This window comes from Anguilla anguilla, chromosome 1 (assembly GCF_013347855.1).
Source record: "Anguilla anguilla isolate fAngAng1 chromosome 1, fAngAng1.pri, whole genome shotgun sequence".
NCBI lineage: Eukaryota > Metazoa > Chordata > Actinopteri > Anguilliformes > Anguillidae > Anguilla > Anguilla anguilla.
This window is the reverse complement of record NC_049201.1, coordinates 12515324-12539208: the sequence shown is the minus strand read 5'-3', so window position 1 is coordinate 12539208 and position 23885 is coordinate 12515324. Positions and strand designations below refer to the sequence as shown.

General features: G+C 36.7%; 1 protein-coding gene across 25 annotated transcripts in view; it reads right to left on the bottom strand.

The window, feature by feature from the left end:
• Nucleotides 1-2230: 2230 nt before the first annotated feature.
• Nucleotides 2231-23885, bottom strand: part of nrxn3a (neurexin 3a) — a 317098-nt gene continuing 295443 nt past the window's right edge. For 9 of the 25 annotated variants that reach the window (XM_035418878.1, XM_035418924.1, XM_035418953.1 and 6 more), the window contains 2 exons: nt 16993-17080; nt 2231-4638 (listed from right to left, as the gene is read on the bottom strand). In XM_035418878.1, coding sequence (XP_035274769.1) covers nt 3713-4638; nt 16993-17080 — 1014 coding nt within the window. In that variant the 3' untranslated portion in view covers nt 2231-3712. Of the gene's footprint in view, nt 4639-5913; nt 6874-16992; nt 17081-23885 lie in introns of those variants that run through there. The other 16 variants (XM_035418896.1, XM_035418934.1, XM_035418962.1 and 13 more) reach the window with 8 other exon arrangements.

The following is a 23885-nucleotide window of genomic DNA, read 5'->3' as shown; positions in this document are numbered from 1 at the left end:
GGGAAGACTTTATACTAGATGTTGGAGCATTGTTGCAGTCATTTGTTTCCATTTAGCCAGAATAGCATAAGTGAGGTCAGGCACTGAATGGCTGATTCGGCTGGGCTTGCAGTTGGCTTTCCAATTGATCCCAAAGGTTTTGGATGGGGTTGAGGTCAGGGCTCTGTGCAGGCCAGTCAAGTTCTTCCACACTCTATATGGACCTCACCGTGTCATGCTGAAATGAGAAAGTGCCTTCCCAAAACTGGAGTTAAGTGGGGGACAACAATTCCAGTTTGTGTTGACTTGGCTCAGCATGAGCAATGTGTAAACACTTTTGAGAAACCATGTTGAAGCTACCTAGCCACTGCACTGCACTGCAATGTTGCAGTAAATATCAATATTGTTGTTACATATTATCTTCTTCTTACAACCCTCATAGTATGATCTAAAAACAAAATTAATGTTTTCACAACTTTCCAGAACCTCAAAAAATTCTGTTTGGCAAGCTAGGTAACCAGCAATTAATTTTATTTATTTATTTTGCATTGGTGTAAACAGTATTGTTGATATTGATTGGGGGTGAATAATAAGATTGCTTTCAAAGCATTTATTTCTTTGATAATCCATACAGTGATTGGGTATGTGTGTGTGTGTGTGTGTGTGTGTAGTCTTCAAGAATACACAGTCTTTGTTATGTTACTTATGCAATACTTCAATTATATGGTTGAATATATTTGAAAATCGAAGGCCTGATTACCAGTGCCTGTATAAACTGAATTAAAGTTTTGTTATGCATGCACTGCACAATAGCCTTAGTATTGACTAATTGTGGGTTATAACCACATTTGTCTTGAGATATGAGACCTTCTACAAAGGCACCCATGGATTATACATGCATTTCAGCCATCTTAATTATATCAATACAGCAGTTAATAAACATCCTAACAGTCATATGCACCAACGGAATGCTGCACAGATTTTTTGTTAGCCTTCTCATAACTATTCAGTACACTAAATTTGAAAGAACCATTCTGGTGACCATACTCTATTAAAGCCATTTGGTGCCTTCTGTCCTTATCCTCCTTGCACTTCAGTATGCATGGTCTCTCCATTAACATGTGGGAATGAACAAATAAACAAGTGAATATGGAGTGAATGTAGAAGTACATGTACAATTTAAAATGAGGAATATTCACAAAATAAATACATTCTGGCAACAGGAATATTCCATAAATAAATGTGTACAATGCATGCTGAGGAGCCTGCAAGGAGGTCAGATATAAGTATAGGCACAAGCAGTGGACAAAGGCAGTTCATTGGATTCACTGGGCGATCCTGCTGCTCAACGGAGAACTTCCAAAAAAAAAAAAAAAGTTTCACTGTGTTTTGAAAAAAAAAAAACTCTCTTAACACAAGACAAAAAACTATGAAGAAATCAACCTATGTAAAACCAGATGTTTCGTAAAGGGTGCCATACTGTTGTTGAGGATTTCTGGAAATCCAGTCTTGACAAGAAGAGCCCCTGTTCCTTCCGTGTGCAGAGTTTCTACAGATTCCGTCAGAAGCAATCATAACATAGTTAATCAAGGCTTTACACCATAACCATCGACCTGGAAAAAGTGCTCTTGCTTCAAAATCTAAGAATGATAAGGCCTACGAACAACACTCACCTGAAAAAATGCTATTAATTTGAACTGCTATGGCATTTGAGAATTGAAGCAGAACAGTACAAACCAAGTTGCTTTTCCCTTGTTTGTCTCAGATGCATACATTGGTCAATAAACAATGAATTAAATGGCAGAGATGAGGTAGAAAACATCTTCAACCCTAGGTTCTACAGAGGGTATTTTTGAAGACATTTTTGCAATGTCACAAACAGCAGATTGCATCCTAACGTTGACAGCTTTGGAAAGAACATTTTATTGCTAGGCATGTCCTTGAGTTCAAAACAATAAATGTGATAATGTAAAAGCAGTGGCAACACAGAAAATCAAAATGTTTATGGAAATACACAGCAGTTGTTGAAAAAAGCAATGAACAAGCAAAACAAAAGCCCACTTACAATGTGCACATGTTTATGAAACTGAAAACAAATTAAGATTGCAAAAGTAAACCCACAAATGTAGATAAACAGTCATTTCTGGAATGAACAGAGAGGAGAGCAGTATACAGTTATTTCAGCAGACTGCGCCAGCAGACATGGCATTAAAAATCATACTGTATTTAAGTAGGTTCTCTCAACTGCACATCAGCATCCATTATTTCTGTCTTTATTATTATATGTATATTCCTTTTTAAATAAAAATAACATGAAATAATTGATAACAAGGAAGCCTTGATACAATTAAGAAGGGCATTTTGTATTTGATTGACAACTTCCAGTAGTCAAATATTCATGCGACTTAGAAACATCAGCGAGAAAGTTTAGATCTCTAACCTAACAATATTTTTCTCCTCTCTTTACAAAATATGCGTATATTTTCTTTGCTCCAAAGTCTTTCTCCGTTTCAGATAACAGTTTTGATTTTCTTCATGAAATACACTGATAAACCAAATGATCAGTCTGTACAATAAAATTACTAAAAAAATTACAACTTAAATGTTATGTACAATATCTACCTACAAAGTACAACAGCTATAATGTAATAAAATATGTAAACAAATTTGTTGTTTGACACAGTTGACTGTGACAACAGATAAAATTCACACTTTTCACATTAGATTTATTTCTGTTTAAACATCCTTAACAGTGTTATAGTACTGTAGGAGTCCTCAGTTAGACATTTATGGATCATTTCTGTCACAGCAGCTTCATAAAAAAAAGAACAAAAATTGAACAGGAGGAAATGGACAAACACAGAAGGCTGCAAACTATATAACCAGCACTGATTGAAAATAAAAATATATATCTGGGATTTTCTTTTTCTTTGTTGTCAACGTAAGATAAAAAGGAAACGGTTGCTTTGATGATGAATTGCTTGGCCTGGTAGATCTGTTCAAATGAACACCATATATAGTAGCATTGGGATGGCATGCATTACAATCAGATGCTTTACCGAGAAGAAAAACCGACCACCTTTCTCCACATGACTTTTCAGCATCGTTGTCGGTTATAGGATTAAAAGAATTAGGCTGAGATCAGTCAACAGTGCTGCAAGATCATCAGAGATCTGTTTAGACCATTTTTCTCACATTTTTTCATTTAATACATTGTTTTTTTTGCACAGAGCAAAAAAATTATAAGACACCACACTTTATAATGTAGAAACAATACAAAGTTGTCATTTTTTTATGGCAAGAGTCCTTTTTTGACTTTTACAATGATCCTTTTTTTCTGACCCACTCTTGTAAAGATGCCAGCACTACATGTCGCACACATGCTTGAAATGGCCAAAATTATGATCTTTTCTTTACAGGGTTACAAAAAACAAGGTTTACGCCAAGGATCACATACCTCTAAAAGTCACTTAGGATAATGATGTAGCTGTGAAATATTCTACACTGATAACGTCTCTGACCAGATAGAAGAATAAGGTCACTAATGTTGCTATTAGCCTTCTCGGTATGCTTACAATAGTAAGTGTGCTTTATATTACAGTACATTTCATAGTTCACTGACTCAGCGCAATGTTTCAGTTCTCTTTTTTCCTTCATTCATTGCAGCTCCTGATACGATAATCGTTTTTATAATGTACTTTTTTTTGTTATCTTTTTCCGTCGACATTACATTTTACACATAGTATTCCTTGTCCTTGTTTTTCTGTTTCTTGCTGCTGCTTTTCGAACTTTGCTGTTTGTCCTTTACCACTGCGCCGTTCGTCTGTGCTGAGTTGGTTATGTAATTTCTTGTTTCGTCCACTTGGTACGATCCCTCGTCCCTGTTTCTGTACTTATACATAGCATACAGTAGAATAAGGATGCATAAAGCGGCTGCAGCTACTATTCCGACGACCATCCCAGTGGTGCTGCTAGATTCACGGACCACCTCTGAGGCCCCCGGAACCCGCTTGATGCCCGGCTCCGTGGGGTTTGCTGTGGGTACATTACGGAACATGGGGGAGGTTATTAATGGGTTCTTCAGTTTTGTGCTGTCTACCTCATAGGAAGTGGGCAATGGAAGCAAGACTATGTCTGGCTGGGGTTTTAGCTCTCGGTTATTCATTTTGCCCGCAGGCAATTTGGGTGGCGTTTCTGGCGTAGAGGAAGTTGTGGAGTGACTCAGCTCAGGGGACAAGGATGTGGTAGTAGTCCTACCAGATTCGGAGGCTTTGTTAGGTCTAAAGTCCTTGGCTTCCCACTTAGGCGCGTGAGCTTTGTAGCCACCTTCAAAGGCCGACGTAGACAAGGTCTTATCTGTTACCAAGGAGAAGGTGGTGTAAAAATCTTCATCATCAGTAGGGGGCAGGTTAGAGTCGAACGCTTCCCCTGAGCCATACCCAGATATCACCAAGCCATCATCATCACAATCATCGCTGCCTTGGTCCGACAAGCAAGGTAACCCCGCCTCAGTGGCCATGGACAGGGACTCTTTGGTGGTCTCAATAATGGTAAGGAGGGGACGAAAGGTTGGGGGGAGGGTAATGAAGGGTGCACGAGTAGCTACAGGAGGGATTTCTAAGGGATCTTCAATAAGTACAGGGATTACTAATTCATCTCCTAGAATTGAAAAGAAATAAAAGGCAAATGTTAGAACAGAGTAAATACTTTGTGTCACTATATATAAATCAACATTAGTAAAATTAGTAGAAATTAAAATTATATATAAACATACCAATGCCATATTAGTAAAACAAAATCAAACAATACCAAAAACTTAAAAAATAAATAAAAAAGCAAAAACAAACAAAACTATTAACGCTGCATCAAAAGGCTTAATGGGATATTGTAAGGGTGAGCCAGACATAATAAAAAGCTAATCAAATAAAACTTGGTTGGATCCACTTGTAGAAATGTTACACCAGGTAATAGGAAAATATGTACTATATGTGTACTTATATACACATATGTATACAAAGTCTTATGGTTCATTCATGCAGAAAATGTATCATCAAGCTTGCGCTAGTGATTTATAGATTTGGTTTGGCCCATAGTGGCATGCATCTATCTACACAGAGCATTGGAATATACCATAATGGGAACTAAAGATATTTTAAGATATTTTAAAAAGCATATACAGAGCCCTCTCACCCCCAACAACACTATAATCTAAATGGGGAAAAGGCAGTGATCAGTGTCTTAGGTTGAGCTGAGTCTGAAGAGGGTGTAATGATGGCAGATCCAGTGCCCAACCTTCAAAACTTTCAACCGTATTCTCTCTAAAACTCTAAATCTGGCTCCCCCACAGGCCCAAGTTTATTGCCTTTTGACTGGATTATACAGCTACCAAAATGGCAGAACGTCGCCAAAGGGTTCAGTAAACAACTGAATGTGGCCTTTTGGCAGTGTACTGTATGCTCTTCTTGGTGTATTTGTCTGGATATGAGGTCATACATGTTGATTATGAGATTATGTTATATATTCATACATTTAACATACTGTTATCCTGGAATAGTAATATAGTTTCATCCTTTCTGCATATACAATGAAATGTGTGAAAGTTTGGTACAGTAAATCTATCAGATTTTTTCCCTGTTTCAGGCAAAGTGGCTTATTAAAAGCACAAGAAAACAAGACAACAGCAATACAGGGATCATGTACTGATTAAAGACTCCCTGAGAGTTGTGCATTTGCATTGCAAATTGTTATGGCTAAACCACAAGTTTTAAGTTGCACTTGTTGATAAGGGATAGTGATGGCACTGGGTTTTATGTGAGTGCACATTTTGTGTGTGTGTGTGTGTGTGTGTTTGTGTGTGTGTGTATGTGTTACTTTGTGGGTGTTCGCATGCATAAGGGAGGCATTTGTAGAAAATAAAATATCCAGTAGAAAAGGTCGTTTTAAAATATTTGCTTTAATTAATATGGTTTCCTGAGCAAAATAACAGTCAGTTGATCACTGAAGTGGCCAAAGTCCTCTGCCATGGAGGCTGCTTATATACTGCAAAGACTTGCATATAGAGCATTAAACAAAGATGCAAATATAAAATCATAAAAGAAAAATCAAGGCAAACGTACAATTAAAACATTATTTAGTAATCACAAGTTACAGCAAACATTACATTAGACATTCACAAACTAAAGGCACAGCTATATTTATTAAAAAGGGCTTAGTACATTGAAAAAAAGAAAAAGCAAAACTTCAAAAATATAATTCAGCTTAGAAAATCATAACAGCCTACGAAGAAAGTATCGAAGAAAGAAAGCATACCACATAGTTTCCGTCAACTTACATCAACAAATTGCCCGCATGATTTTGGCATGAAGAAAAAAAAAATTTACAAAAGAAAGTTGTGTAAGAATGCTCTTGGACAAGTATAGTTAAATTTCTGTAAAATTTACTTTAGCAATTGTATTTCTTGTTTAATATATTTTAGACAAGATGGTACAGGGAGGCAACAACACATACATCCACACCACATAACATGAAAAATAAACTTCACCATTATTCTGTTTTGTTTTTTTTTTTCTTTGATAAATAACTCAGGTATTACAAAAAACTGTACATCTATAACTTTTGCATTGATAGATTTGCTCTTTTCAATAAATATCTACATTCTAATAATTTAAAGTTTTTGCTTAGATTTATTTATTCTTTTGATTTGAATGAATGGACGGCTGTACATATTTTAACATTGCTAAAGAGGAGAGGAAGGATGTGGGGGAGGGGGGGGTGGGGACTGGACCTATGAACATACTACATAGGAAATGAAAATGAGGGGGGTGAATGTGTAAGTCAGTTGCCATGTCCATGTAAAGGCAGTACGAAGCGGTCGGGCGGCATTAGAGCTTTTGGCTGTAAGGAAGGGATGGGGATATACAAACAATGAGCATATACATGCCCATCTACAAAAAAGAACATAACTCTAACACTGACAATCTCACAAACCCTAAACTGCAACTTCTTCGCCATGCAGTTCAATCATTCATTAATTCAATTATTTATCAAAAATATAGCTTTCAAAAAATTAGAAAACATAGAAGAAAAAAATCAAGCTAAAGAAAGATCTGGAACCCCTTCACTGATAGTGATGTGGGACATTTCTGTATTTTCCTCTTGTATAGTTATATTTATAACACCAGGAAGGAGGCCCTTGTGGAATTTCTAATTTAATTTTGAGCATCTCCAATTGTGATTTCCACATTTTACATATTAGTCAATTTCAGCTGTGCCTTACAGCCCACAGAACATTCACTGGAGTGGTTCCAAATCCAAAAATAAAGAAAAGAAGAAAATATATATTTATGAAAGTAATACTAGAGATGATTCAAATATTCACAGCTAATTTTCAGCTTTTAGACATCAATTTTGAACAAAACCAAACAGATCTGCAATTAAAAAAACCAACAAAATTATATATATATATATAGATTTAAATAGAAACTATGAAAAAAAGATTCCCAAGGGAAGAAAGAACAAAGCAATTTCAATTTTCACACACTATTATAGATGAACAACCAGATGCACACACTAAAACCAACACACAGTCAAGAGGGACAGTTTGTAGTCAACTGTCACCTCCTTCATGTGTTCCAACGACAAATATATCTGTTATTAGTAATTTTAAAACATATAACAGGCGTGCAGTCTGGATGTACGTCAAAGAGAGAAGAAATTGGCTGAAAATGGGTTATTTTTTACTGCAAGATGTTAATGCATGCTTAAAGTAAGTTGCATTTAGGGAAAGTAGAAGAACGGTACAGCAAGCTAGGGTAAGGAGGAGGTTAGCAGGTGGAGAAAGGTTATAGGTCAGAGGAACAGTTCAACCAAGGGCTGTAGGTTCTTGTAAATACTCAAATGTCAGTAAATATTGGAAACAAATGTGGGTAAATTAGTTAAGGACAGAAGCATGTCACTGAGATTATATAAAATCAAGGTAAGCAGCAAGCATTTAAATATGTTTAAGTGTAATTTAGGGATATTTCCTTCATGGTTAAGTCTATTAATGCTTTGTGTCAAATTATCTGCTTGACTGTAGATATATCAAGCAGTCCTTGTGTTGGTTTTTAACAGTGGATCATTTTGGAGAGCTAGGATAATGTATGATCCTCAGCTCAGGACCTACAGTCATTGGTTAAACACTTAAACCAAGTATTGAGGAATTCCACAAGAGGGCACAAGGTTTTAATGCTGAAATTAAATGGAACAGTATTGCACTGTATGGTATTGATTTGACTTAAAAAGTCACACTGTTGAACCCTATTACTCATTCTGACTTCCAGGATGGGGTTATGTCTCTGTGCTTTAGATGTCCATTAGATGGCATTGTTGTGTTCTCGTGTGTCATGCTTAATTAAGAAAGTGGTTATGATGGCAACACATGCAGATATTTGACCCCCCACACCTCCCTTCCCACCCCCAGAAATATAGAGATAAATAAAATTAAATAAAGAAATTAAAATCCAATACAAAATGTGACAAAAAATCTCATTTTGAACCCTTGTGAAAGTGCTGCTCTGCCTGGACATAGGACATATCCTTTTGGCGGGCTGTATAAAATGTGTTAACAACATATAAAAGATGAATGCCACTGGCTTTATCATGTAATAACAGACGCCAGTGAAGGCACTGAAAAAGCAATGAAAGATTTGACATATTTCACTCTTGACAAGGTGTCTGGATTTCTAGATGTGAATTGCTTCTGTGAGCTGAAGGACACTGCGGTGAAAGGCTCTGTAAAATGCCACTCTCAAACCTGGTGGCTTAGCTACTTCTTTTTGGGATGTTCAGTGGTATTTAACTGAAAATATGGTTCAACCCCGAAAGGTAAAGATTTCTGGGGAATCTGGCAGATCTTAAAAATGCTTTTTAAGAGTCGCAGGCCTATGAAATAGCTTTTATGCTCTCTCTGAGTGTTAGGGACAAGGTTTGAGTAGTGTAAATCAATCATGAAAAGTCATTACATTTTTATTATTATTTTTTTTTACATGAAGACAATGTTTTGTGTAAGGAGGCATACCTCTCATGTATTTGTAATGAAATGTGCTTCATAGGGTGCAATTTACAGTAGTAATAGTACTATTATATTAGCTTTAGTATTTAATATTCTACTGTAGTATAGTAATGGTAAGTATTCCCCTTGAAGCACTTGTAAAGAATGAAGATTCACTTAGGCCTGGAGTTAATCAACAGTTGTTTTTGTTCTACAACTACAAATTAATTCAGCAAATTAATTTGACAAACTGTATTTATGGATAATGAAAACATCTGTATTTAAGTACACATTGAATCAATTGAATGCAGGCTTTTCCTGTAAATAACTACATAAATCATACTGAATCTGGAATTTAAGGAGCTAGGGATGTGGGGCACCTGCAAGGGATTTTTTTTACTTTCAAAAGGCAGAAGAGCTTGAGAGTACGTATCTATTGCTTGAACACAATTATGTTCAATGCACCTTGCAACAAGGCTCATAAAGTTTGCTTGCAACTATTTGTTTATGATGTCAGCTATGTTTGCTTCATATGACCATGACCATCCTGTTTTTGATGTCCTTGCGTGATCTGGGGACGGGTTAGAATTTAACACAATATTGGCAGTTCTGGTCCAGTGAGGTTTGAAAAGGGTTGAAATTACTATTATGTTCTGACAGAAATAAAAATAAAGCCAGGCAATCACAGGAAGTGAGTCATGTGTTGACTGCAGGGGAAGTTTATTAGACATAATCTGCTATAATGAAATGCTATTTATTTAAGTCCCCCCAAAATTAGCTGTTGGTGTGGAAGGCCTTTAACACTAAAGGTTAAGATACTGGGGAGTATCCACTGCAAGTTATTGCATGCTAAGGGCTTTGCACTTCTGTGGCCTTCTGTGGATTTTTTTCCACATAAAGAACAAATAGGTGTGCCTTACACAAGGTTGTTCTTATTTAAGTTTACATACCAATCCTTTCAGAAAAAGGCTACATATTGGTCACACTCAGATCGTACATCATAACAGAGAATCATTTCGCATTGTAAATATTTTCACATTTAAAAAAAAAAAATTCCCAGTTATGTTAGCCTTCCAAAATTAAGGATTAGTTTCTGTTTTTACATGTGAATATATTTTTGGCCTATTATGAATAACAACAGTAGCTATGCAATAGAAAAATGGAATTGTTCTTGGATGGCCTACTTTGAAATGAGAGGAGGCATTCGTGTAAAAATGAATGGAACTTCGATATGAGGTACAAAACTAAAATAGTACATGGGGTTTCTACCCTTCTTTGAGCATTAGTAACAACACATCAGTCTCTTTATATGATGTTGATATCTGTCTTGTATCAGAAAATTAATATTATGGTTGGGGTCATAAGTAAGCTTGTCTCATCAGCATATGTGCTGCACACTTAATGTTGCACTTCAAGAGAGTGAATGTCTTTGGGGGGAATTTATTACTAGCTGTCAAAGAATATTGGCCCTTATAAGCACCACTAGATGCCCACTGTGCAAAATCTTTAAAACAGTGAGTGACTATACCTGACCATTGTGTGTTGTATGTGCTAATCTTTTCTTCAATGAATGACTGGACGTTTATATGATTTTTCAAAGAGAATAAACAACTTACATTTGTTTGATAAAATAATAATCTTTCGAATTGTTCTTTCTGTCCTGACCTTCATTCACTACATTTATTCAAATGCTGTATAATTGCGTTTCTATCCATGCTAATTAGCTTCCCTTTAATTAACACTGCAGTCGAGGACAAACAAGCTATGCTAACATGGCTAATTTAAGAGTATATTTTGTTTTTGGCTGGACCGCAACAGCGGGGCCAGCCCTACAAACGCGAATGTCTGTGAGTGACTGACTGACTGAGCGATGAAGTTACACCATTGGTCGGCCGGATCACGTGTGTTAGGTCCAGCCATATACTAGGTTTTAACCTGGTCTTGTTTACAATGAATCATGCACAGGTACCTTTATCAAAACTTACTTTTGTGAGACCAAGTAGATGCGTATAGGGAAAACTATTCATTATCATTATTCATCAAATATTTCCCTCACAACATTTTCCTTTTGACATTACACCAATGGCCTGATACAGTGTTAAAATTGGATATCTAAGTACAAAGTTCTTTGTGGTTATTTTGAATATTATGTTGCTCATAAAAATGTGCTTTTAAATGAATTTAAAGAAAGTTTGGTCTGTTTGTACATGTGGAAAAAGTCTGCAGTCAGAAACTGCAGATTTATAGAGGTTTTAAAGAATGTGGGAGTGTGTCTTTTTGTAAAATGATAAAAAGACAAAAAATCATTCTGGGAGTGCATTCTAAAAATAGATGTAGCAACGAGAACATTAATCTCACTTCTTATTTTGAGCTCATTATTGCCAGCTCTAATGGAAGTGGAAGTGTAGAGGCACTGTTCCCGCACTCATTAAAGACAAACTATTTTTCACCCAGGTTCCAACACAATGCCATGCACAGCTTTTAAAGAGATTCTATGTCGTGCATTTGAACTGAACTGAAATTGTGCACAGGTTAATGGGAATTGAAACGGGAAAATATTAAATTATCTATGAAGTACAAAACCATCATTCAGAAAGGTTAGTTAATGTGTCTTTAACACGCAATTAGAAAATACTCTTTACTTTTTAGTCAAAATAGTATCACCTGCTCAAGAGTTTTGATCATGCAGGACCAATGATTACCTTTCATAGCTAATTTAATGGGTGTGGCATAAAATGTCTGCCTACACTGTCTTTTTGAAAAGATTGTCCATGGCATCAGAGATGTGGCAAGCTGATCACACCATCTAGTGTTCATATCATTGACAAAGACAGTGCACAGTAGTTTAAACAAGGGGGAGGGGATTCAGGGATAGTCACATTATGGGGGTTATTCAGCCAATTAAACTCCATCTTAAAAAAAATCACGTACATAAAGAAAACAAATTTGAATCAACAAATAAAAACATGCAAAACAAAACTCAAGAATCTTGTGTAATGTCAGAAATGTTTAAAACTGCCAATATTGAATGAGTCCCCATTACCATTTGTTAAGCAGCCATAAACAAATAGAAGTTGAGCAATTTAGGTCTGTGGCAAGTATTGATGCAGGTGAACAAGCTGAGGCTGGATGAGATGTTACATCAAGAAAGCTTCATAACTTCTTGGGCTTGATGTGAACCACAGCGACTTGGAGGAAGGGATCATCCAAAGAAAAAGCAATCAATGATCCCACAATTGCCAGTCATGATTTCAATGGATCCTGACTAGTAGTAATTTATTGTCCACCGTTAAAAAGTGTCTACAGACATGACTTGCAGATATGCATACTGCAGTAATTTACTGGCAGTTTACTTTGTGAAAACTACAAAAAAAAATACTGTTTGACTCTATAATGGGCAAAAAAGAAAGACATTGCTAGAAAGCATTTCTTCTGCTTCTAGATGACTACATGGAGAGTTTAATAATGCTTAATAAATATATACAGCACCCCACTCCTGTGTGCTGAATCTTCTGATCTAAGATTAATATCCATGATATGCCACATGATATCAGGATTTAAATACATGACCCCATAAAGAAAATCTTGTAAAACTTCAGCTTTCAGAAAATGCCAAGGTACTTCCGCTGAGAAAATGAATGGGTTTTAGATGTAGTCTGAAAAAATATGTGTAGTCTTTCAGACCTGATGGACTGATCTATCTGGATTTTTCATCAGGTACTGGCATATCAGATTAATTCATTTCAATAGTGTAACAGACTATGCTTGCTCTTGAGTCATTTGTCCACCAGCAGGGAACCAAAGGAATTATGTAAATGATTAGGAAAAAATGTATTTATTATTTATACATATTTTCTTCATCCCCCCCTCAACTGCTAAGAATAATGCCTCAGACTACTTCACAATCAAGTGAGTCTGGAGGCTGGGAGAATATATACTTTTGACATCCAGGCCTAATGACATGCGTCTGGCTTTGATTAGTCCGTACCAGCACTTGAGAGTTATAGCGAAGCCATTAGCATGACACACTTTCAAAACCTTGCTGAAGTTCCCTTTTTAATAATGCTTTTATTGTATGTGTGCTTGGCAGGTTGAGTGAGAAATGCACTATTTCAGCCATTGTCGTGAATATCAGCGAGCCTAATGCATCTCACATTTTGAACCATGAACTCTCTCTCTCTCTCTCTCTCTCTCTAGTCATGTTGCTGGGACCACCTGAAGAATTAAGTTGTTTAATGCTTTCATTAAACAAATATTTTTTTCCCCCCCATAGTTTTGTCCTCTGTTACTCTATTACTGTTATATTGAGCATTTATTCAAGGTTCAGGGAAGGCAGGCGACCTTAAAGTCATGGTTGAAATCTTTGCAATTAAAAAGAGCTCCCTATGTAATGTCAGATGCATGTTATTGCCACATCTGGAAGCTCACAGAACGGTTGATGCTGCTGGCTCACAGGCCCGTAGGTCCAGAGATCCCATTTCATTATGGGTGGCTGAAATGAAACTTGAGAGAATAAACATATTTGACTTATAGTCAGACTGAGGTTTTACCCCTATGTTTTCCAACCCATATCAAATGTAACACCTCTTTCCTTTTCAAAGGCCACACAAAGAGTGTGAGATTCCGGACATTGCTATACTTTTTTCTTATTGCATAAACTCAGGTAATAGAGAGGTCAAATCAACTGGCAGATTTTAAACATTTAAACATGAATCATTAATTTAATAATGATCCATGCTGAGTTGCTCGATAGTGAATCCTGGAAAAAAAAAGTTTATGAGCAGATTATAACACATTTGTCCTAAAATAAAGGCTGCCATTAACATACAAAGCTAAAGCTATTCAGTAAAGGTTGTCCCAAGAACTGAATTAAAGACACAATATTTCACCTTTATTTCTTCTCCAAAGAGAATTGTTTTTGTGTTTAATAATCAAAAATAAAATAGAACAGATGTCTTGTAATTTTGACTAAACAAGCAGTTTGTAGAACGGTCGATCAGTTACACAGATATTGAATTACATGCCACGTGACCAATGTGGTGTTGGTAAAATATTTGCAGCTACTGTATGTGTGTTTGTCATATGAGAGAAATATATGTAACAATATTTATAATTCCAATAATTGATAGGTCAGTCAAGATTGCACATGACCAATGAGTACCCCCAAAATAACTCCTTTATTTAATCTGAATTTTGTATTGATATTCGCCTTCTTATGGAATTCCTTCAGGGGCAAGGGGAAATTCAACAATTTTACAAACAGAGAACAGAATCACGTGACAACACCTCAAGACACAGACGGACATACAGACATACAGACAGACATCGCTGAGGAGAAAGAATACAGCAGCAGCTTTTGCTGCCACTGTTCTAAATGATGCTGAACTAGAACTAAACAGAACACAACTGGCTGGGTTAGCCTGTATGCAGAGCAATGACTCAAACATACAAAATGGAGCCAATCAAAGTCCATGCATTGGATGATGAGAGTCTCTGGTAGGTTAGTTGTAGTTAGTAAGAAGCTATGGTTATCGCATGCCACAAATGACTTTTAAGATCAACAAATAAAATAGAAAAACAGATATACTTTGTGGCAATAAAATTCTTTTTATGCCATCTGCGTCAAAAAAGGACATTATATGTCGAACGGCTCAGACGGAGGAGAAGAAGGAGAATAGGGAGGGGAGGGGATCATTCTTTCACACACAACTTTCTTAAGACAAATAGGGCAGCCCACTTGAGACTAACAAGGGCATGGATGGCAAGAAAAGATTTTGTTGCCTTTTATTTGCTTTGTTAATCAAAAAATGGGAATGTTTCAGTAAAAGCCTATGGCACAAGTACAGGAAAAAAAAGTCATTTTCAACCACCAAAAATTCATGCGGCACAAGATGAGGCGAAACAACAGGAATGTTTTTACTTTGGATAATTGGCAGATATGTACACCAAATCAAAAACAGGCCTCTAGAGACCAAAATGAAGAAAAGAACAGACGAAAATACCCCGGCATGCTTTTTAAAAAAAACAAAAAAAAAAAACAAAGATACCAAAAAACAAAACATTTAAACACAAAAATCACGTATCATGCAGCTATCCACGTCAACTGATGTGGGGGTTAGAATGGAGGCGTGAATTTCTGTGTAAACATGTGATTGGATGACTGGGGGCCTGTTGATATCTGTCTTAATATATGAAACTTTGTGACTACGAAACAGAATTGAACCTGTTTATATGTCTCTTTAGTATTCTTTGAGAGAACTTGAGATTGACCTTAAAAGAACAATCAGAAAATTGTCATAGCAAAATGGATAAATGGAAATAAAACTAGCCAGCAGCCTGTCACGTCCCTGAAATTGATCTTATTTAGAGCCCAATAAAGCAACCCTTATTCTAGAGAGGAGTCTGATTAAAAGCAGACAAATTATTCTGAATTCATTTTCCGCAAATAAAATCACTTGCTACCTAAAAGCTGTTGCACGAGTTGCCGGTATTTTCCAAGTGTGCTGCATCTCTCTTATCAGACTAAATTCTCCTCTCTTCATTTGCTTAATCCAAAGCTGAAAATAAAGCAATTATAGCCATGAGAGATATCTCGGGAATTTTAAACAGGTGATCTGCGGGGTCGTTTGACATTTGCAAATTACCACCAACATAAAAAGTTATTTTTCAGCTATTTATGGAGGTGAGCAGGCCTCCAGATGATAAATTAATAAATACACGTCATCACCAGTGGGAATTTAATGTTTTTGTTCCTTTTTGAAAAAAAAAAAAAAAAAAAGATGGTAAAAATGTAATATTGACTAATATGTATTATGCAACCGCGTATGGGGACAGCCTTGTACATATTACACTGTTCTCCACTAACTATGACGGGAAGGAAAATAACGTAAGCTTTGTAATCATCTGGATAGATTTGGGCGTATTGTAATAAGAATAAGTTTTACTTATTCATGCTATGATGTCACTGAAGGACATAAGAGCACTATATAAACTATATTTAACTCCATCAGTTCAAGATGTTGAATGATTTAGCTGGTCTACTCATACATTATTTTTAGAAATTAATTTGCATATTGTTATTACAGTGACTTGACAGACATTTTGCTATTACAGGTCTACCAACATGAAATAGGTCTACAACCCAGTTCTCTCAAAAACAAATGTTGACTCAGAGTGAATGATGTTTTTAGCCTATATTAAGCTATTGTATTGTATTTTTCATATTTTGCTTTTAAAAAGAACGACAGCAGCATAACACTTACACCTTTAAACAAAACTATTTAAAAAAAAAAACAAAACAAAAAACTGTACACAGAAATTCGATGATATCTGTTCTCTATTAAAATGTTTAACTTAAGGCAAGCCTCTACGAATGAAAGAACAAAAGAAACAAACAAAAAAGTAACTAATTCAATTGCAGGTAGTCTGCTAGATATCACATCATAATTTTGCTGAAAGCAAATTTAAAAAATAAAATCTCAAAATGTATCATCTGTCAAAATGCAATATCACATGGCAATAAATATTTTAATATGATACATTTTGAAGCATCAATGTAGAGAACATGGTATTCCTTAATACTAATTTTGTACTTTTGAATTAAAGCTTTTTGCTCTCATTAAATGCTGAGAGGACAAAATTAGTATAAATATATTACCATGTTAACCACTTTGAGAACCCCATGGTCAAGTGTAGCTTATCATTCTCGTTGAAGTCATTGAAATGACTCAATTCATGATCTGCTTAAATGTTAAATACTTGGTTCACAGGGATGGATGTGAGTATCAGAACAAAATTTAGACGACCTTAAGGATGCTCAACTCTGATTTTAAACCTCACTTCTGAAATAAGCACGGCCTCCTGAAGCATTATTTAAAGTTACACTTAAGGACTCCATGGGGAATGATGCTTTAAGGAGTAGATCCTTGGTTGCAAATCAAAATGAGAGTAAACCACATTAGAGCAAGCAGAAATAAACTAACCTAGCCCACCTGCATGTCCTGAGTCACACTCCTCCAGGTCCTCGTCATCGCTGGAGCATTCTGCGGAGGAGCCGATGTCGTCCGTCGTCTTTAATTATACCAGCACCAACACACAAAAAAACACACAAAAGAGGACACTTTCAGGTTTAAGTACTTACACAGTACCTTTTGCACTCGCAGCCTAGCTGGAACGCTTTACTCTGGTCAAGGATGGTATTTTCAACAAGGTCAGCTGCAAAAGGGATCACAGCATGCAGTGTGAACTTCTGAATGCCACAGTTTAAATGAGTCTTCATAATTCTGAGAAAGTGCTTTATCGGCAAAAACTGAAGATAACCCTACGATGTAGATACTGCCTTTTTTACTGTAAGTGGAGGGTAATGGAAAAAGTTTTTGTTTATTAGACCCGTCATTTCACAGACTCGTCGATATTTCCCCGTTGTTTTTTTTATTTTTTTGTCATCTCAGTTTGCTCACTTTAATTATTTACGGCGAGTGTCACCTCAATCTTCTTCCTCCAATAGTTTGCATGGATTTTCATTACTATAGATCATCGCTATTGAGAGGAAAAGCCTGATTCGCGCAAAGCATTGGGAGATTATCTGTACACCTCAGTAGCCCACAATTCTGATTTATCCCTCCATTCCCCTGAACTCACAGCAAGCTCTGCGAGAAGACCCATCATTTTTCACACTGCTGGCCTGGCATGTCTTTATTAGGAGCAGATTAGAATGGGGATAAAATAAACACTGTCATAGAACAGGTTTATGAAATTATAAATAACACAAGACGTGATGAAGTTCGCACTCCTCAGTAAGAACATGGGACCATAAATATTATTGAGCCTGATGGAGCAATAAAATACTGCTCTCTGGCTGTTGGCTGGACTCAGCTGGAAAGTGAGTTAGAGGGGAGGCACTTTGGGTCGGAAAAACATATATAAGAAAAAAAAAAAAACATTCAAATTCATGTTGATAAGCAAGCAGGCGGAGAAGCTCTCCACACTGAAGTGCTGTAGAATATTGGTCTTAGTAAATATAATATTATTCATTGAATTTATATTTACTGTGTCAAAGGACTGTCTTATTGCTGAAAGGGAGAAAGTTCACCAATGTGAAAAGCAATGGGTAAGTAATTGACTGATGCCAAAGAAAATGTGAAATTATCTGTGATTTCTCACCAAATGGCCCACAATTTCACTATTGAATCATATAAAGAACCTTCCCCTAACGGCAATGTAAGGCTATGACTGAAATTCATACATACAAACATACACACACACACACACACACACAAATTTTAAAAATACTTAAATTCTTGAAAGTAAAGAAAGAGGACATTAACGATATATTTATAATAAAAAAAGAACCATTAGTTTATAGGTAATTGCTGTGGTATCTTGAAAATACCAAAAAAAGACATCCTTGTGGTCAATTAAATAATGTGTAAATTATAATGCGGAATTTATCAAATGACAGGACGGATCCATCAGGAAATTAGGAAATTCCAGTGTGTGACTTTACCGAAATTTTAGTCATGCAACCCCTTCAACAGACTGGGAATTCAAGAACACTGGAGCTTTAAAGCAAAAAAAAAAACTTTCAATTTAGAAGGATTAACAGCACAAATGATAACATCATAATTATAAATGATCAAATCCTGATTATAAGCAAAAAACATCAAGTACCAAAATAAAATACAGCACATATCCCTGTTTAACACTGGCTTAAAAATGAAGTTGAAAAGCAAGCTAAGCATGCAAACTGTGGCAAAAACCAGCACGACACCTACTTAATTCCTGTTTATAACTTGGCCATCAAACTGGTTCCCTTTTGAATACTCACATCAGGTAAATCTATAAATTCAATACACTGTGAATGAGGTCAAATCCCACTGCCAGATGGACTCCATCCTGGTGCTGCTGCCGGCTTTCCATAGCCGTTATTACAGCCGACGTGCTGTACATTCTGAATGAGAATATCAATGAGGAGTGGGTGATATATGACACCGTGTTACTTTTGTCGGTGAGAAAATGGCCTAATCCATGTATTAACAATGTGAGAGTGTGTTTCTGTGGTGTGTAAGCCTTCAACACCCATCTCTTACATAGGGATTAATCTCTTCTTCACTCAAAATGGTCTGACAGTGAGGTGAAACTTAATATTGAACTGCGGGAGATTAACTAGTTTCAATGTGCTTTCCAAAGCCCAGGAAATGTAATGCTTCATGGTGTCCCACAGATAAGCAAATCCTCCTAAATCCTTTCAATTTATTTTCAGTCTTCAAGAAATTAAACATTATTTAAAGCACAAACATCTTCAGAAATCAAGATTTGGAGCTCATTGATTTTGTTCAATGTTTTCAGCAGGGTTGGGAAGACCTTCCATTGACAGTGCTTTAAAGAGAAACTTAGCAACCAAAAATCCAAAAATCAAATGTGCTGTTTAGTATGTATCGATGCTGAAAAGTGAAGGACTGATTGCACAGTAGAGAGAACTCATTTCCTTCAAAGATTGTTTCACAGTGTATGAAATTTGAATGGCTCTTCTCTTGTACATAGCCAATGAATAAACAGTTCATTTCCAACCACCTATAACAACTCAGATTTCTTTTTTCTGTTCTGTTCAGCTGGAAGTCCTGTAATACTAAAACAATTTATTTTACCCCCACATTTCAGTCCGTCTCTTTATCAAATCCAACATGCACTCAACTATTTAAATTTTCAGTAACAGTTTGCTTGAACTATACATCACAAAGCTGACGTTACACTGTCATAAGCATGAAGTCATTATTGGTAATTACAGCATATTACAGTTTGTGATGTATTTCATTACAGTCACATGTTTACTGCAGCTACTTTGTAAAGTTCGCTGCATACATTATGACAGTGATGTGACACTTGAGCTGTTTCTTTGAGACTTGACTTTGCCGATTTCAAGATGATTACGGTTTCGTTTCTTGTATAACAGCAATACTAAATAACAAAGTGTGTACTAAATAACAAAGACACTGAAATACACAGTATCTGATACCACACTGGTCTAATTCTCCAGAAAAAAAGAAGCTTGAATCAATAAATCAATAAGTACACATCCAAAGGAACAGGGAAATATAATATTAGACAGAGCATAGGTCAGCTGGCAAAGACAAATCAAACAATTCCATGGTTCTGGAAGCCCTGTTTATTTATTTGTTTATTTACATTTTTACCGCTGGGAAAGAGAACCAAATTATTCCAAACATTCAATGGTATGTGTCTTAACTGTACACAATGCAGGATCATTTACAGACTAAAGTTTAAGCTTACAGAAGCTAGAAGTTCACTGTATCAAAATATTCCATGTTTAAAAAGGGAATTATTTTCATTTAGAATATTTTGTTTTACTGAATACTCTTTCCATAGAGAATAAAATGATCTTTTTCAGTCATTTCAGCTGTTTCATACACTGTAATTTAAAAAATTTATGAGACAATTGAGCTTTATCCATGTTTTTCAATTCAGCTATTAAAATTGATATATATGCAACGCTAAATTTAAACTTAAGGATTTAAATGGTAAATGGACTGCATTTATATAGCGCTTTTATCCAAAGCGCTTTACAATTGATGCCTCTCACTCACCAGAGCAGTTAGGGGTTAGGTGTCTTGCTCAGGGACACTTCGACACGCCCAGGGCGGGGATCGAACCGGCAACCCTCCGACTGCCAGACAACCGTTCTTATGTCCTGAGCTATGTCGCCCCTTTTTTTCATATTTATTTTCCATGATTGTAATCATTAACTATTTCAAAATTATATATTACCTTTCAAGTGAATTCTGCCACTGTGTCTGCGATCCGAAGCTCCTGAGATCCTTTGCCACATAAGTCGAGCAGATGGCCATGAAGTGTCACAGTATAACAAAGTTGATGGAACAGAATGCTCTATGCTCCATGAATTTGTCTGTAATTACCAAATACATACAGTGCCAACACCTCTGCAGTGTTCAACAAAAAATGAGGGCGCTGCAGCATTTTACAATGCAACCATGTGCAGAGGGCACTAAAGGCGACATAGCTCAGGAGGTAAGAGCGGTTGGCTGGCAGTCAGAGGGTTGCCGGTTTGATCCCCCACCCTGGGTGTGTCGAAGTGTCTCTGAGCAAGACACCTAACCCCTAATTGCTCCCAACGAGCTGATTGGTACCTTGCATGGCAGCCTTTCACCGTTGGTGTGTGAGTGTGTGTGTAAATGGGTGAATGAGAGGCACCAATTGTAAAGCGCTTTGGATAAAAGCGCTATATGAAAAATGCAGTACATTTAATAAAGCAGAATAAGAACCATAACATGTTTTTGGTTGACATGCCACTCTCAGTCCTTTAACGGGACGTTATGGGATGTTCCCTGAGATCAGCTGCACTGATCAGGGTTCTGCTAGGCATCCAACGGATCATAAGCACAAGACCTGTGAACTGAGTTTCCTTTGATCTGTTGTCAGCTCCTGAGTTCTGGTGCTATGCTGTTGTGTCTTTGAACAATGACCTCAACTATGACTTTGGCTACTTTAACTTTTTACTGCATCCATTAATTAATTCATTTTATCACACAATTAAATGTGTGGGGTTTTCTTCACAAGCATGGCATGGATTAGAAATCCCTTTGTCCTATGACTTACAAACAAGAGTTTTTGTCTGAAAATAGAGTTTGTTAAATTAATTTGGATGATTGTTGAACCAAATAAAACTTGAACTTGGAAAATAAAACTTGAATTTGATGATGATTCAAAATTGAATTAATTTAAATTAAAGTTAATTAATGGAAATAATTGAATAACAATATTTCATATGCATGGTTTTAAGGGCAAATACTCAGCATTATCCATTATAATGCATCAGCATTTCAGACAGACACAGACTGAGTGTGACATCTGTCTCAACATAAAATATTCTTACTTCATTAAACAGTAACAGCGTAGAATTCCAAAATAAAAAGAGTACTGCTATTTTTAGAAAGCTTCAATGAAACTGAATACTGAAGGGGTCTGTAGGCATCCAAGTGAAAAGAATAAATTCTGTAAGAGGAGGTTGAGCCTGACAAGAAGGTAACAACTGCAAACTTGTCTGCATGGATCCCACTGTATTGGGTATTAGAAGGCTGAACAGTGTGGTCTCTCCAAGGTAAGTTTAGAAATTCCCCCAGCACTTGGACTACAGCAAGCAAAAAAAAAAAAAAAAGATATAAGGAATATAAAAATAGCCCAGAATTCTTTGCTTTAAATTGCAGATTGATCCTGTCCACAAGGTAGCAGGCTTCAAGCCTCAATCTGAAGCCAGAGAGCTGTCGCCACCGGAGACCCATTACGATTTGCCAAACAAGTTCACATTTACAGGAAATGAAAATGAGAACGAAAGTTTTACGGGAGGCAAAAAAAAAAAAAAATGCAGTCCAACCTCACTGTTTCAACGGTACAAAAGTAAACAAAAATAAATAAATAAAAACAGAGGGGTAGAGGAGACGACAGAAAGCCATCTGCTGAAAATGTATATTTTTTTTGCCGAAAAAGACAGAAAAGATTGTCTATCTTTCTGCCAACACTCTGAAAAGTGACAAACCTCCGTAATGCACACAGGCCCTGGGACAAGCGCAGGGGCTCATTTGTGTGATGCTCTGTTCTGGTGCCTCGTCACAGCAGATGTCCCCCCTGGCTACAAAGCGAGATGGTATTTTGGGTCCCGCCACGTTGTAGATGCACGTTGGTTAGCATTCAGCTCCACGCCCCGGGGGCCCGCACTGCCTATGCAAATCTGGCTAATCAATGCACGATATTTACTGCGGCTCTGCTACGAGATAACTGACAGGCTCGGCTAGCGGTGCCAGGAAAAATTAACGTCCTACTGGGTGCAGTGTGTAGGAGGGAGTCGCAGGGTAGCAATGCGGAAAGCGCCTGGCATCTCAATTAGAGGAGGGATTATCAACTGTGGCAAAAGTTAGGGGCAAAATGAGGCAACCCCTCCCACATACGCTAAGATGTAGATTGCCAATTACTTAGATAAAAAAAACATAAATTGTAGTGAATTGGTGACATACGCTGAAAGAGAAAAGGTGGAATTCACTGCAGTAGTGGTCTCAGCCAATGTCTGAATTTGGGACATTGTGTCTGGTGCCAATATGTTCTAACCACAGTCAACAAAACTTTGATAATACCATGCTGACAATACATCTGCCAGCTTTCATTTTTTTAATCACTGTCTTTTCTGTTTGAATAAACTGAGATGATAAAAACACTATGATCTCCTACACAGAGAAAAAAAGAGTGGTGAAAGTCTCAGAAGTGTCAGATTCCAAGCGACGCAGCCGTCCAGCCCCTTCATGCATATTTAATGCAGCATGTTATATAAAAACCGAGCTGTGGCTAGAAGATGTGTCCAATAGATAAACAGATACATTAAGGAGAAAAGCATTCTCGTGTGATTTTTCACAATTCGCCCATAGACAAGGTCTGTGATGTGATCTCAGTTCTGGGAGAACCGGTGAGAAGGAAGACAACATGATTGCACGCCTCCACACAAACCAAGACAAAGAAGATCAAGACAGAATGCACCTCTGCACAATATGCATATGGCCGTCCCATCTTCTGACTAAGGGGAAAAACAGCTAAGACTTGAGTCTCCTATTGGTCACAGACAAACAATGTGCATTCAAAACCATTACAGTCTTGCTTTAAGCATTTTTTATACTCCAAACCATGCAGCAAGCAGGCTAAAATGTTTAGTTATATACGATTATTGCTGCTGGTGAACAGAGCTCCTTTATGTATCTTAAATAAAATATGCTTTCTTCTGGAAATAATACAAAAAACAGATCAAAAAACAGAACTGCCCCTGTTGGTGCTGACCTTAACTAAAAGAGCAAGTAAG